Raw genomic sequence first — 14,590 nt, forward strand, 5'->3', positions numbered from 1 at the left:
CTGAACCTATGCAGATTGCTGGCGTGGCACAGGTTCAGCCTCGCGCTCCGGGAGTCCGGAAGTCCGGAGCATGTTTCTACTGTGGTAAAGGAGGTCATTATGTTAACGTTTGCCCGGTACTACCTAAGAGGGTCACACCGGCGGAAAACTGTTAAGCTCAGAGGGTATGGAGGAGACCCAACTGAGCGTATGCATATCCTCCATGATGGTATCTCAATGTATGCTCCCTGCCAAGGTTATTGTCGCCGGCAGAGAGCTACCTATATCAGTGTTTGTGGATAGCGGTTCCGCCACCAATCTCATAGATGAGGAGTTTGCACACACCGCCGGGTTTAAGATTGAAAAACTTCCTCACCCCATACAGGTGGTGACCATTAATGCTGTTCCCCTCCCTCAAGGGGAGATTACTGAGTTTGTGGCAGAGGTGAAACTCCACATTGGGGTCCTACATTCTGAGTCGGTTACATGTAGGGTCCTCCGTAATCTCCCAGCTCAAATGGTCCTGGGTTTTCCATGGCTGTCCAGGCACAACCCGGTAATTGATTGGAAAACTCAGGACATAGTACAATGGAGTGGTTTCTGCCAAGACAATTGCTTGGCCACATGTGTGTCCGCCGTGACGCCCAGCCTGCCGGAGGCTTTGCAGGATTTCGCGGATGTTTTCTCTGAGGAGGGTTGCTCAGAACTGCCTCCACATAGAGCCTATGACTGTGCTATTAGGTTAAAACCCGGGGCCAAATTACCTAAGGCCAGGATGTTTAATATTTCTGGTCCTGAGAGACAAGCTCTGAAAGACTACATCGCGGAGAGTCTGAGCAAAGGTCACATCCGGCCTTCGTCCTCGCCTGTAGCCGCGGGGTTTTTCTTCATTAAGAAGAAAGATGGGGGGTTACGCCCGTGTCTGGATTTCCGAGAGTTAAACCAGATTACTATCCGTGATCCCTACCCAATGCCGTTGATCCCGGATTTGTTCAACCAGGTAGCGGGGGCAAAATGGTTTTCCAAGCTGGACCTCAGGGGGGCGTATAACCTCATAAGGGTCCGTCAGGGGGATGAGTGGAAGACGGCGTTTAACACTCCTGAGGGTCATTTTGAGAGTCTGGTTATGCCGTTTGGGTTGACCACCGCGCCTGCCGTTTTCCAACATTTTATTAATGATGTCTTTGCTCATGTCCTGGGGAGATTTGTGATTGTATACCTGGATGATATCCTCATTTATTCTAGCGATCGGGACACTCATTTGCAGCATGTTAGGCAGGTGTTACAGTTGCTCCGGGAGAACCAGCTCTATGCTAAGCTGGAAAAATGTTTATTTTTTGTCCAGGAGTTGCCCTTTTTGGGATATATTGTGTCCGCAGCTGGTTTTAAAATGGACACCGCTAAGGTGCAAGCGGTGTTGCAATGGGAGAGGCCGGAGAGTCTGAAAGCACTCCAGCGGTTCCTTGGGTTTGCGAATTATTATAGGAAATTTATAAAACACTTTTCTACTGTCGCCAAACCGCTCACGGACATGACAAAAAAGGGTGCCGATCTGGCGAACTGGCCTGAGGTGGCTATACGTGCATTTGAGCGTCTGAAGAATAGTTTTGCTTCAGCCCCCATTCAGGTGCAACCAGACGTGTCTAAACCTTTTGTGGTAGAGGTTGATGCGTCGGAGGTGGGAGTGGGGGCAGTACTGTCTCAAGGCTCGTCCTTGAGCGAGATGCATCCATGCGCCTACTTCTCCAAGAAGTTGTCGCCGGCCGAACGGAATTATGATATCGGCAACAGGGAGTTGTTGGCCATCAAACTGGCTTTTGAGGAATGGCGACACTTCTTGGAGGGGGCGGCTCACCAGGTCACAGTTATCACCGACCATAAGAATCTGCTCTACCTGGAGTCGGCCAAGCGTCTGTCTCCTAGGCAGGCTCGCTGGGCATTGTTTTTTACTCGTTTCAATTTTCTTGTGACGTACCGTCCCGGGGCTAAAAACACCAAGGCGGATGCTTTGTCTAGGTGTTTTCCGGGGGGAGAACCTCGGGAAGAGCCGGTACCCATCCTCCAGAAAGGGGTAGTGGTCTCGGCTCTCACGACTGAGGTAGAGGCGGAGATTGCCGAGGCCCAAGAGGAGGTACCACCAGGACTTCCCGCCAACAAATCATTTGTACCCCTGCATCTTCGGCCTAAGGTGTTGAAGGAACACCACGATTCGGTACTGGCTGGTCACCCAGGGGTGAAGGGCACCTTAGAGCTGGTATCGCGTCGTTTCTGGTGGCCCAAAATCCGGCAGGACGTGGTCTCGTACGTGGCAGCTTGCATCACGTGCGCTAGGGCTAAGTCACCCCGAACCCGTCCTGCTGGCACGCTACAGCCTCTGGGGGTACCCAATAGGCCATGGACAGAAATCTCCATGGATTTTATCACTGACTTGCCAGCCTCGGCAGGGAACACGGTCATCCTGGTGGTGGTTGACCGTTTTTCAAAGATGGCGCATTTTGTGGCGTTGTCCTCTTTGCCCAATGCTAAGACGTTGGCTCAGGTATTTGTGAAGGAGGTGGTCAGACTCCACGGAGTACCGTCTGACATAGTATCTGATAGGGGTACGCAATTTGTGGCGAGGTTTTGGAAAGCTTTTTGCTCAAGGTTGGGGATCAAGTTGTCACATTCATCGGCGTTTCATCCACAGTCTAATGGACAAACTGAGCGCATGAACCAAAATCTAGAACAGTATTTACGATGCTTTGTGTCCGACAACCAGGAGGAGTGGTCTACTTTCCTTCCTCTGGCCGAATTCGCATTAAATAATCACCGCCAAGAGTCATCAGGAGAGTCTCCATTCTTTTGTGTGTACGGTCAACATCCTCAGTTTTGTACCTTACGTCAGGGTGACTCCGGGGGTGTCCCGGAGGAGGATCAGCTAGGAGCCCAATTGTCATCAGTCTGGAGGCGGGTGAAACAGCGTTTGTTGAGCATGAGTGCCAGGTACAAACGGGTGGCTGACAGTAGACGCGTGCCAGGTAAGGACCTGTGTGTGGGTGAATGGGTGTGGTTAGCTACGAAGAACATAAAACTCAAAATCCCTTCTTTAAAACTGGGTCCAAGGTTTATTGGGCCTTTTAGGATTTCTGCCATCATTAACCCAGTAGCTTATCGGTTGGAACTTCCCGCGGTGTACAAGATACACAACGTGTTTCACAGGGCTTTATTGAAAAAGGTGGTAGGCTTGGTGGACACGACGCCGATGCCACCTCCAGTCATGGTGGATGGCGAGTTAGAGTTCGAGGTCGCCAAGGTAGTGGACTCTCGAGTAGTACGCCGTACTCTTCAGTATTTGGTGCACTGGCGGGGGTATGGTCCAGAGGAGAGGTCTTGGGTTCCAGCCTCAGACATACATGCGGATCGGCTGGTCAGTTCTTTTCACCGTCGTCATCCGGACAAGCCGGGTCCTATGAGTCTTGAGGGCCCTGGGGTCCCTCGTAGAAGACGGGGTACTGTCATGTCGGACGCTGTTCACACCACAGCATCCGGCAGGCAGAGGTAGTTCCACCTCCAGCCACTATAGCCTCAGTGGCGCCAGCCTGATCTTCAGGCTCTCGGGGGTTAATCCTGCTGGAGACCAGGTTGGATGGTTAGTCACGCCCACGGTCTTTAAATAGTCATGCTGGCCTATGGGCGTCGCCGATTATAGCTTGTGTTTCATACCAAGTGGTTCCGGTCTGGAGTGGAGGTGTTCAAGAGAGAGAGATTCATATCTGGTGTCGTATGATCCGTCGTTATCCTTTCTCCTTCCCATATTTGTGTTTAGTTGTGCCCTGTTAACATTACTGTTTATTCCTGTGTGTGTGCGGCGCAGTGCAGTTTAAGTTCTCCCTGTCTGTCATTATTTGTGTGGGAGCTTTGGTGGTGACTTCTCACTGGGTGGAGGGTGGAGGGTTAAGTGCAGGGCTGAGCAGGAGATAAGGAAAGGTCGGAGGCTCAGGCATTTGCACCTTCAGCAAAAACCCTGGGTTGAGGGTCAGACAGGGTTTCCCCTAGTAAAGGGACACCACAGGGGCCCCGGGTATTTCAGCCTTAGTTGAACTAAGCCCCCGTGACACAGTAGTTGGGTTTCTGAGACCCTCCACGACAGCACGGGTAATTTCCCCCCTAACAAATTTTGTTCATGTGACTTATATGAATTTTATTATTTATTATTATTATTATTATTATTATTATGCATTTATATAGCGCTATTTATTCCATGGAGCTTTACATGTGAAAAGGGGAAATATAGACAAGTGTAATAAACATCTAAGACAAGGGACATACAAGTACATAAGGAGAGGGGACCCTGCCCGTGAGGGCTCACGGTCTAAATAATATTTCAAGCATTCACTCTATGTAGTCCTTGGAAAACACTGGGGATTAGAGGAAGGGGAGGGCTATTTAACCTTTTGTTTCCTGTCCATAATTAGGATGGGGAAGCAACCTCCTGTGTGCTGTCGTGGAGGGTCTTAGAAACCCAGCTACAGGTAAGTGTAGTTCTATTTTTTTTTTTTTGAATGTTTTGGCGCTTTTATGCAATGACAAGTATTTTATATAAAAATTATTTTTGCATCGCTTTATTCTGAGAGCTATAACTTTTTTTATTTCTCCATTGATCGAGCTGTATGGCGGTTTGTTTTTTGCACCACAAGATGACGTTTTCAATGGTACCTGTTTATATCCGTCTTTTGATCGCGTGTTATTCTACTTTTTGTTCGGCGGTATGATGATGAAGCATTGTTTTTAGTTTTTTTTTTTTTTTTTTATTGGGCTCACTAAAGGGGTTAACTAGTGGGACAGATTTTTAGGTCGGGTCATTAGGGATGCGGCGATTCCAAATATGTGTACTTTTATTGTTTAGATTTTTTTATTCAAATATTTATTGATATAATTAATATTTTTTTAATTAATATTTTTTTAAAAACATATTTTTACAATTATTTAAAAAAAAAATTGTTTTTACTTTATTCTTACTTTTACACTTTGTCCCACTATGGGACAATCATTTTGTCCAGGCTGATCGATTCTGTAGCATGCAGATGAAGCTGCATCTACATGCCTTATAAGCTGTCAGCGCTGCGATCCGTGCACACTGACCTGAGACTTCCTGACATGCACTGCGCATAACAGGAAGTTTCTCAGCTCTGGTAACTCGGATGTTGTCATGACAACATCGGGTTACCATGGCAGCGATCGGGACCCCGCGTCATGCCGCGGGGTCTCTGATCCAAAGGCAGAGGGGCTGTCAACCCCTCTGCCAGCACTGGATCGCCACAATCTTGTTTGATCACAGTGTTCAGGGGGTTAAAATGCCTTGAACGCTCTGTGACCACTCCTGGCACTCAGTGCCAGGTGTCAGCTGTGAGAATCACCTGACACCCCGTGCTTGCGGCCGATCGCCATGATGTACTATCCCATCCATAGTCTAATTGTTTCGGGGCATATGGATGGGATAGTATGGCAGAAAGGGGTGAATTGTTGTGCTCAATTGTTGCTGCTGAAATTTTCATACTTATTTGCAGAGTTTTATTTTCTGCAGCATGTAAAAAGACTTGCAGATTTTCTGCCCAAAACACTGCAGAAAAGGAAATGTCAGAAAGAAGAGTGTGTGGACGGAGAATATGTGTGTGCGGAGAATATGTGCATGTTTGCGGGGGAGTGTGTGTGGGTGTCTGCGGGTGTACCCATGCGATGAACAGCCCATAGTGATTGTACTCTTCTGATGGGACTACTACTCCCATCCAGCTATGTCTGCTGTCACATATAACAGAGACAGCATGATCTGATGATGGGATTCTCATCATCCGGCGCCTGAGTTCAATTGTAAAAAAAATCAAAACATTGACATAATCACATACGCACCGAACACCTAATCCCTGATACCCGCGTCTCCTGCAAGCAATCAAAAATAATAAACCAACATATACTCCATGTCCGCCATAATCCATTTAATATTGAGTGTCCCACATCGATCTCACCCAGCCGCTGGCGATACACTGACAGGAGGTAAACGCTCTCGCAGTGTAGCATTGAGCCGCCGTGAGAGTTCACCGGAGTTCATCAGCCCCGGTGCTCTCACAGCACCGCTGCTTGGGAAAGATCTCACACTGCGGTAGTGCCGTAAGTGAACTCTCACAGCAGTGCAGTGATACTCTGACAGGAAGTAATTGCTCCCACAGTGTATCACCGGAGGCCGGGTAGATTGGTCACATCTCCCGATGTGACTGTTCTACACATGAGATTGTCGTGGGACACTCGGTAAATGGACTACAGCGGACAGGGAGTATTATATGGTGGTTTATTATTTTATTTTTTTTTGCAGGAGACGAGGGAGTCAGGGAGTAGGCGTTCAGTAAGTATGGTAAATTAAGATGCGTGGGATAGATCACAAGCATTGCTTGGTGCTGTGGTCTCCCATTCTGTCCTGGCGTCTGCGAGTGCTGCTCAGAACAGACGTCGGTCCCAGCGTTTTGCTCAAGTTCGTGGTATTTGTTTAGTTACTGCTGGCTCTCCAGCCAAGTCTATGGTAACCAGCGATATGCAGGGGCAGCCAGGTGCTTGGGAGTCTATGTCCAGAGATCACCCTTCTGAGCATGTCCTTGATGTGGCGTCTGCTCATTGGTGGCCGGACGTTAGCTGCTCTGGTGAGGTGAGATCCGAATTGGCCCGAGGGCAATGTCTCGGCCGACTGGGCGTGTGTTTGGGGTCGAGCCTAGTGCATAAAAGGCTTCCAGCAACGCCTCGCTCTTTACTCAGAGACTATTTACGTTAGCAGGAAGGGTTAGGACTGGGTAACTACCTCTTGGCTATGTGTGCGGTTAGCACAGTTGAGTTACAGAGCAAGTCCAACCCATAGGCTATACTTCTCTGGGAAAGCGACAGGGTTAGTGCCTAGCGTCATACTAGCTCCTTTCCTTGGCTCAGCATCTGCTTCCTATGTGTACGCAGTTTGCACAGTTGAGTTGCAGAGCGAGTTCTAACCACAAGCTAATTTCCCCTGTGACGTTAACAGGGTTGAGTACTTTACTTTAGCAGTACCTCTCTGTGAAGTAACTGAGCTGGCTACTCTGAGTTCTGTTCACATTGTGTGGCGTAAACACAGTGTAAAGTAATTGCACGCTCTCACTTGCGATTGTGCTTTACTTTATATTTTTATTTAGTGCAATCGCCAACCCGAACAGTGTGTTTGTGTGTGTGTGTGTGTGTCTTTATTTAACTCTTTATGTACCATTTTATTAAGGGGAGTATCTGGTTTACACCTGTTCATTACTAAACCTTGGGCTTGGTATTGCACACATTATATTCACTTATACAGTGCCTTGAGAAAGTATTTGGCCCTCTGGAACTTTTCAACCTTTTCCCACATATCATGCTTCAAACATAAAGATACCAAATGTAATTTTTTGGTGAAGAATCAGCAACAAGTGGGACACAATTGTGAAGTTGATCAAAATGTATTGGTTATTTTAAATTTTTGTGGAAATTCAAAAACTGAAAAGTGGGTCGTGCAATATTATTCGGCCCCTTTACTTTCAGTGCTGCAAACTCACTCCAGAAGTTCATTGTGGATCTCTGAATGATCCAATGTTGTCCTAAATGACTAATAATGATAAATATAATCCACCTGTGTGTAATCAAGTCTCTGTATAAATGCACCTGCTCTGTGATAGTCTCAGGGTTCTGTTTGATGCACAGAGAGCATCATGAAGACCAAGGAACACAACAGGCAGGTCCGTGATACTGTTGTGGAGAAGTTTAAAGCCGGATTTAGATACAAAATGATTTCCAAAACTTTAAACATCCCAAGGAGCACTGTGCAAGCAATCATATTGAAATGGAAGGAGTATCATACCACTGCAAATCTATCAAGACCAGGACATCCCTCTAAACTTTTATCTCAAACAAGAAGAAGACTGATCAGAGATTTAGCCAAGAGGCCCATGATCACTCTGGATGAACTGTAGAGATCTACAGCTGAGGTGGGACAGTCTGTCCATAGGACAACAATCAGTCATACACTGCACAAATCTGGCCTTTATGGAAGAGTGGCAAGAAGAAAGCCATTTCTCAAAGACATCCATAAAAAATGTTGTTTAAAGTTTGCAACAAGCCACCTGGGAGACACACCAAACATGTGGAAGAAGGTGCTCTGGTCAGATGAAACCAAAATCGAACTTTTTGGCAACAATGATATGTTTGGCGTAAAGGCAACACAGCTCATCACCCTGAACACACCATCCCCACTGTCAAGCATGGTGGTGGCAGCATCCTGGTTTGGGCCTGCTTTTCTTCAGCAGGGACAGGGAAGATTGTTAAAATTGATGGGAGATGGATGGAGCCAAATACAGGTCCATTCTTGAAGAAAACCTGTTGGAGTCTGCAAAAGACCTGTGACTGGGACGGAGATTTGTCTTCCAACAAGACAATGATCCCAAACAAAAAGCAAAATCTACAAAGGAATGGTTCACAAATAAACGTACAGTTGTGGATAAAAGTATTGACACCCCTGCAGTTCTGTCAGATAATACGCAATTTCTTCCTGAAAATGATTGCAAACACAAATTCTTTGGTATTATTATCTTCATTTAATTTGTCTTAAATGAAAAAACACAAAAGAGAATGAATCAAAAAGCAAAACATTGATCATTTCACACACAACTCCAAAAATGGGCCAGACAAAAGTATTGGCACCCTCAGCCTAATACTTGGTTGCACAACCTTTAGCCAAAATAACTGCGACCAACCGCTTCCGGTAACCATCAATGAGTTTCTTACAATCCTCTGCTGGAATTTTAGACCATTCTTCTTTGGCAAAGTGCTCCAGGTCCCTGATATTTGAAGGGTGCCTTCTCCAAACTGCCATTTTTAGATCTCTCCACAGGTGTTCTATGGGATTCAGGTCTGGACTCATTGCTGGCCGCCTTAGAAGTCTCCAGTGCTTTATCTCAAACCATTTTCTAGTGCTTTTTGAAGTGTGTTTTGGGCCATTGTCCTGCTGGGAGACCCAGCTTTCTCACACTGGGCCCTACATTATGCTGCAAAATTTGTTGGTAGCCTTCTGACTTCATAATGCCATGCACATGGTCAAGCGGTCCAGTGCCAGAGGCAGCAAAGCAACCCCAAAACATCAGGGAACCTCCGCCATGTTTGACTGTAGGGACCGTGTTCTTTTCTTTGAATGCCTCTTTTTTTTTTTCTCTCCTGTAAACTCTATGTTGATGCCTTTGCCCAAAAAGCTCTACTTTTGTCTCATCTGACCAGAGAACATTCTTCCAAAACGTTTTAGGCTTTTTCAGGTAAGGTTTGGCAAACTCCAGCCTGGCTTTTTTATGTCTCGGGGTAAGAAGTGGGGTCTTCCTGGGTCTCCTACCATACAGTCCCTTTTCATTCAGACGCCGACGGATAGTACGGGTTGACACTGTTGTACCCTCGGACTGCAGGGCAGCTTGAACTTGTTTGGATGTTGGTCGAGGTTCTTTATCCAACATCCGTACAATCTTGCGTTGAAATCTCTTGTCAATTTTTCTTTTCCGTCCACATCTAGGGAGGTTAGCCACAGTGCCATGGGCTTTAAACTTCTTGTTGACACTGCGCACGGTAGACACAGCAACATTCAGGTCTTTGGAGATGGACTTGTAGCCTTGAGATTGCTCATGCTTCCTCACAATTTGGTTTCTCAAGTCCTCAGACAGTTCTTTGGTCTTCTTTCTTTTCTCCATGCTCAATGTGGTACACACAAGGACACAGGACAGAGGTTGAGTCAACTTTAATCCATGTCAACTGGCTGCAAGTGTGATTTAGTTATTGCCAACACCTGTTAGGTGCCACAGGTAAGTTACAGGTGCTGTTAATTACACAAATTAGAGAAGCATCACATGATTTTTCGAACAGTGCCAATACTTTTGTTCACCCTCTTTTTTATGTTTGGTGTGGAATTATTTCCAATTTGGCTTTAGGACAATTCTTTTTATGATTTTTCATTTAAGACAAATTAAATGAAGATAATAATACCAAAGAATTTGTGTTTGCAATCATTTTCAGAAAGAAACTGAGTATTCTCTGACAGAATTGCAGGGGTGTCAATACTTTTGGCCACAACTGTATCCAGGTGTTAGAATGGCCAAGTCAAAGTCCAGACCTGAATCCAATCGAGAATCTGTGGAAAAAGCTGAAAACTGCTGTTCACAAACGATCTCCATCCAACCTCACTGAGCTCGAGCTGTTTGCCAAGAAAAGAATGGGCAAGAATTTCAGTCTCTCAGTGTACAAAACTGATAGAGACATACCCCAAGCGACTTGCAGCTGTAATCGCAGCAAAAGGTGGCGCAACAAAGTATTAAGTTAAAGGAGCCGAATAATATTGCACGCCCCACTTTTCAGTGTTTGAATTTCCACAAAAATGTAAAATAACCAATAAATTTCATTCAACTTCACAATTGTCCCACTTGTTGATTCTTCACCAAAAATTTACATTTGGTATCTTAATGTTTGAAGCATGATATGTGGGAAAAGGTTCAAAAGTTCCAGGGGATCGAATACTGTATGTGTTTTGTGTGTGTAAACATTATAAATTTGAACATGGTATGTCATGATATTATGGTCTTCAATGGAGAATGAAATAGAAGAGGTTGAACAAGGAAATGACATCACAATTCCTTTTTTTGAATAATATACCTTTATTTAGCTCTCTGGATTTACAAAAACGCGTACAAAACCGCATGAAAATCTGCAACAAAACGCATAAAAAATGCATGGATTTTCCACTTCGGTTTCTGTCAAGAGATGCAGAAACCGTGCAGAAATTTCTGCAAGCAAATCCGCAACGGGCGCCCATAGCTTTAATCGTAGATTATTACAATGAATGAGGAACATGGTGGTTCAGAGTCCACACTGCTCAAGGTTAAAAGATACGATCACACAAGACGAATGAATGCGGTTCATTGTAATAAATCATTGTGGCTTGGTTCTGATGTAGCGGTTTGGAACCCTTGAAACGCGCTGACAATAAACTGCATTCATGCTTCACCTTCGTGTGTGATTATATCTTTGAACCATGGTCGTCACGCAGCCGCCTTTACATGCTTCTATTGGAGTTGTGACTGTCACAACCCTATCAGGTAAGCGTACCTTTTAAGATTTTACGCCACGTAGTTATCAGCTAAGACCCTATTTGCACTTTTGTGTCTCTCCTGTTTTACCATTTGATTTAATTTTAGATTATTGGCCTACAAAAATAGAAGTCATGGTTAAAATTGCAGTGCTGTTGAGTACATGAAAGGACTTTGATCAAAGTGTTGATGTTTAGAAATGTTATCGTTTATTGTTGATGGACTGGCTTCTTTTTCAAAACAAACTCCAATTTTAGATCACTAGCATAACGAAGAGCATCGGTAAGGTGATAGACCTGAGGGAGATCTACAGCGGTGAAGAACTGTGCAAAGCCTTGTGGTTGAGCGAGATAAATTTGTCGTAGTCTGTAGTGGATGGGTAACCAGTGCAATCACTGGAACAGGGTGGAGGCATCAGAGTAGCAGTTGGACAGATCCTGGCTGTTGTATTCAGAATAGATTGGAGAGGGGAGAGTTTAGGGAGATTGTTTAAGGCCGGGGTCACACATGCGAGAAACTCGTAAGAGTCTCGCACGTCAATACCCGGCACTGCCACCGGCACTCGGGAGCGGAGAGTGCGGCTGAATGTATCTCTGTGCAGCCGCATGCTCCTCTCCCGAGTGCCAGTGCCGGGTATTGACGTGCGAGACTCGTCCGAGTTTCTCGCATATGTGATCCTGGACTAATAGACAGTTGCAGTAGTCCATAAGAGAATGAATAAGAGCGACAGAAATAGTTTTTGCAGTTTTAAAGCTGTACTCTGGAAATGTTTTTGATATGCAGGTGATATGAGTGAGTGATTCAATTTAGGGTGTAAAGGAAAGATTTGAGTCAAATATAACACCGAGACAGCTATCATGCTGCTTTGGGGTTATGGTAGAGACACACACCGAAATGGAAATAACAGATTTAGGCAGGTTATTAGAGGGCGTAAAAACAAGGAGTTCAGTTTTTCAAGATTTAGTTTCAGATAGAGGGAGGACATGATCTTATGGCCAGCGGACAGACAGTCACTGGTATTTTGTATTAATGTGGGAGCGATATCCGGAGATGATATGTATACTTAAGTGTTATCAGCATGGAGATCGTACTGGAAACCAATGCTGCTAATGGTTTCTGCAATAGATCATTAGAGACTTTAGTAAAGGCATTTTCTGTAGCACGTAAAGAGAGGAAGCCGGATTGTAAAGGGTCAAGACGCAAGTTATCTGAAAGATATTGGATTAGACCAAGCATTCCATGAGATTAGAGACAGGTCTGTAGTTAGCAATGCAGTTCTGATCAAAGGTGTTTTTTTTTTTTTTTTTTTAGTAATGGTGGCACGTTTGAAAGAGTAAGTAAAGATAGTGGAGGAAAGAGAGAGGGTAGCTATTTTAGTTAGGTGGGTAGTGACAGATGGGAGATGGGCTGGAGGATGTGAGAGGTCACTGGTTCAGGTAGAAGGGGGAGAGTAAGATAAAAGCCTGGCAAGTTCTTCTTTGACCATTTCAAAGTCAGAAAATGGTCATTTTTTCTGTAAAATAAGTGGCCAGTTGTCACCAATGTGTTTAATAAAAAATAATATAACTAAACCGAAATTGAAATTTTTGGTAAAAAATTGGAACTTTCAATGTGATTTATTAATCATAGAATCATGTAATGTTAGCGTTGTAAGGGACCTCAAGGGTCGTCGTGTCCAACCCCTTGTTCAATGCACCTCAACGAAGGAAGCAAGAACTTGTAGATGTAATACTCTATGGGGGGGCAATATAATACAGATATATTTTTGAATAATTTTTGGGAGGGTTGGATACAACTGAAATGTACTCTAGATCATGTAATACTCTGTGGAAGAGCAATATAATACCAATACATTTTTGAACACTTTTTGGAGGGTTACATATTATACAAATTTACCCCAAACCACAGAATAGTGTATGACTGAAAAATTTAACCTAGCAAATTTTTTAACGCTTTCTTTCAGAAATGTACCTGAGACCATGGTATACTCTATGGGTGTGAAATTTAACTCAGCACCCATATAGTCCACAGTCCAAAAGAACCCCAGTGGTAAAGTATGTGGCTTTCATGGTTCCACCTCAGGGTGTCTGGGATGCAGTTACTGACAGTTCGGTCGTTCAATTTGGTACAGGGGCATGCTGAAGCTGTCAGTACTTTGATTGACAGCATGACCATCCAGTCTGATTCAGGGGCTTGCTAAGCTTGTCAGTGTGTTTTATTGACAGCTCGACTAGCCAATCTGTGACTGGGAGGCATCGACTTTCTCAGGTGTTCACTATCCCGGGTAATGGCCATGCCATGAGCAGCTTCTCCCCGACCACTGCCAGACGTACATTCATCTATTGAGGTTTGTGCGCCGTGCTCCCTGTACCTTTAGTTCTATATTTTTGATCTGTTGCCTGACTTTGGACTTCGTTCTGACCATCCACCTGTTTAACCCCTTCAGCTCTGATCCGTTATCCTCCCGGTACTCTGACCTCGGAACGTTACCTGACTACCCTTTTTGTCTCTTCCTTCTGTTTATGACTTACCCTCCTGGCTTCTGACTTTGGACCTCCTGACCACTCTGACTCACGGCTTAGCCATGAGAAGTGACTAGCGTCACATTATGTCTGGCCACTACGTTTTTCTTTTTAACCATTATGGATCCTGTTCACATGCTTTGACCATGTGGCGAATTTGATGCAGTTCTGGCGAAGGATTGCCAGAGTCTGGAGTCATCGCAGGGTCAGATAAATAACTTGATGAAGACCACCCATAGCCCCCCGCTTCTGGCATTGGCTGTGATGTCAGTATCCTCTGATGTACAGTTGGTCTCTCCCAAATCTGTCATATCCCTCCCTGATAAATTTTCAGGAGAGAGAGACTGGTTTAGAGTATTCAGAGAGAGCTGTAAGTTATTTTTTACCCCGGTCATCAGGGGAGGAGTTCCAGCGGGTGGGAATGATCATGTCACTACTGTGAGGGGGTCCTCCGAGCTGTGCATCTTTTTTTTGTCCCCACAAGCCCCAGAAGGGTTTTTCATTGATGCCTTTTTTGACAGTTTAGGTCTGATCTATGTCTATCATATTGTCTATATCAGATTCATATCTATGAACCTGACAGAATCCAGGTCGCTGAGGCTAAGATCGTGAACCTGGCACAGGGTGGTCGCACAGCTGAGGACTACGGTACTGAGTTCCGGAAGTGGTCCATTGAGGTTCTGTGGAACGATGCTGCTCTAAGGTGTCAGTTCCAAAGAGGCCTTTCCGAGACACTCAAGGATGCTCTGGTTCTCCATGAGGCCCCTTGTTCTCTGATGGAGGCCATGACTCAGGCCATACAAATGGAACGCAGAATCTGTGAGAGACAAGGTGAACAGCAGGCCGCATGTTTTACCTCCCCGGAGCAGGTCCATTCACCTGAGGTTAGAGTTGCCAGTCTTCATGTTGTGGAGAGAAAAGGGAGACAAGATCTCGGACTCTTGTCTATACTGTGGT

The 14,590-nt window shown here is 45.2% G+C and overlaps 1 protein-coding gene across 1 annotated transcript in view; it reads left to right on the forward strand.

The window, feature by feature from the left end:
- Positions 1 to 14,590, forward strand: part of LOC141055955 (uncharacterized) — a 134,184-nt gene that overhangs the window by 90,901 nt on the left and 28,693 nt on the right. The window contains exon 15 of the mRNA XM_073552651.1: positions 14,194 to 14,517. Within this exon, the coding sequence (XP_073408752.1) occupies positions 14,194 to 14,517 (324 nt within the window). The remainder of the gene's footprint in view (positions 1 to 14,193; positions 14,518 to 14,590) is intronic.

Source organism: Dendrobates tinctorius, unplaced genomic scaffold, assembly GCF_039654945.1.
Source record: "Dendrobates tinctorius isolate UK_male_01 unplaced genomic scaffold, ASM3965494v1 ptg000192l, whole genome shotgun sequence".
Taxonomy (NCBI): Eukaryota; Metazoa; Chordata; class Amphibia; order Anura; family Dendrobatidae; genus Dendrobates; species Dendrobates tinctorius.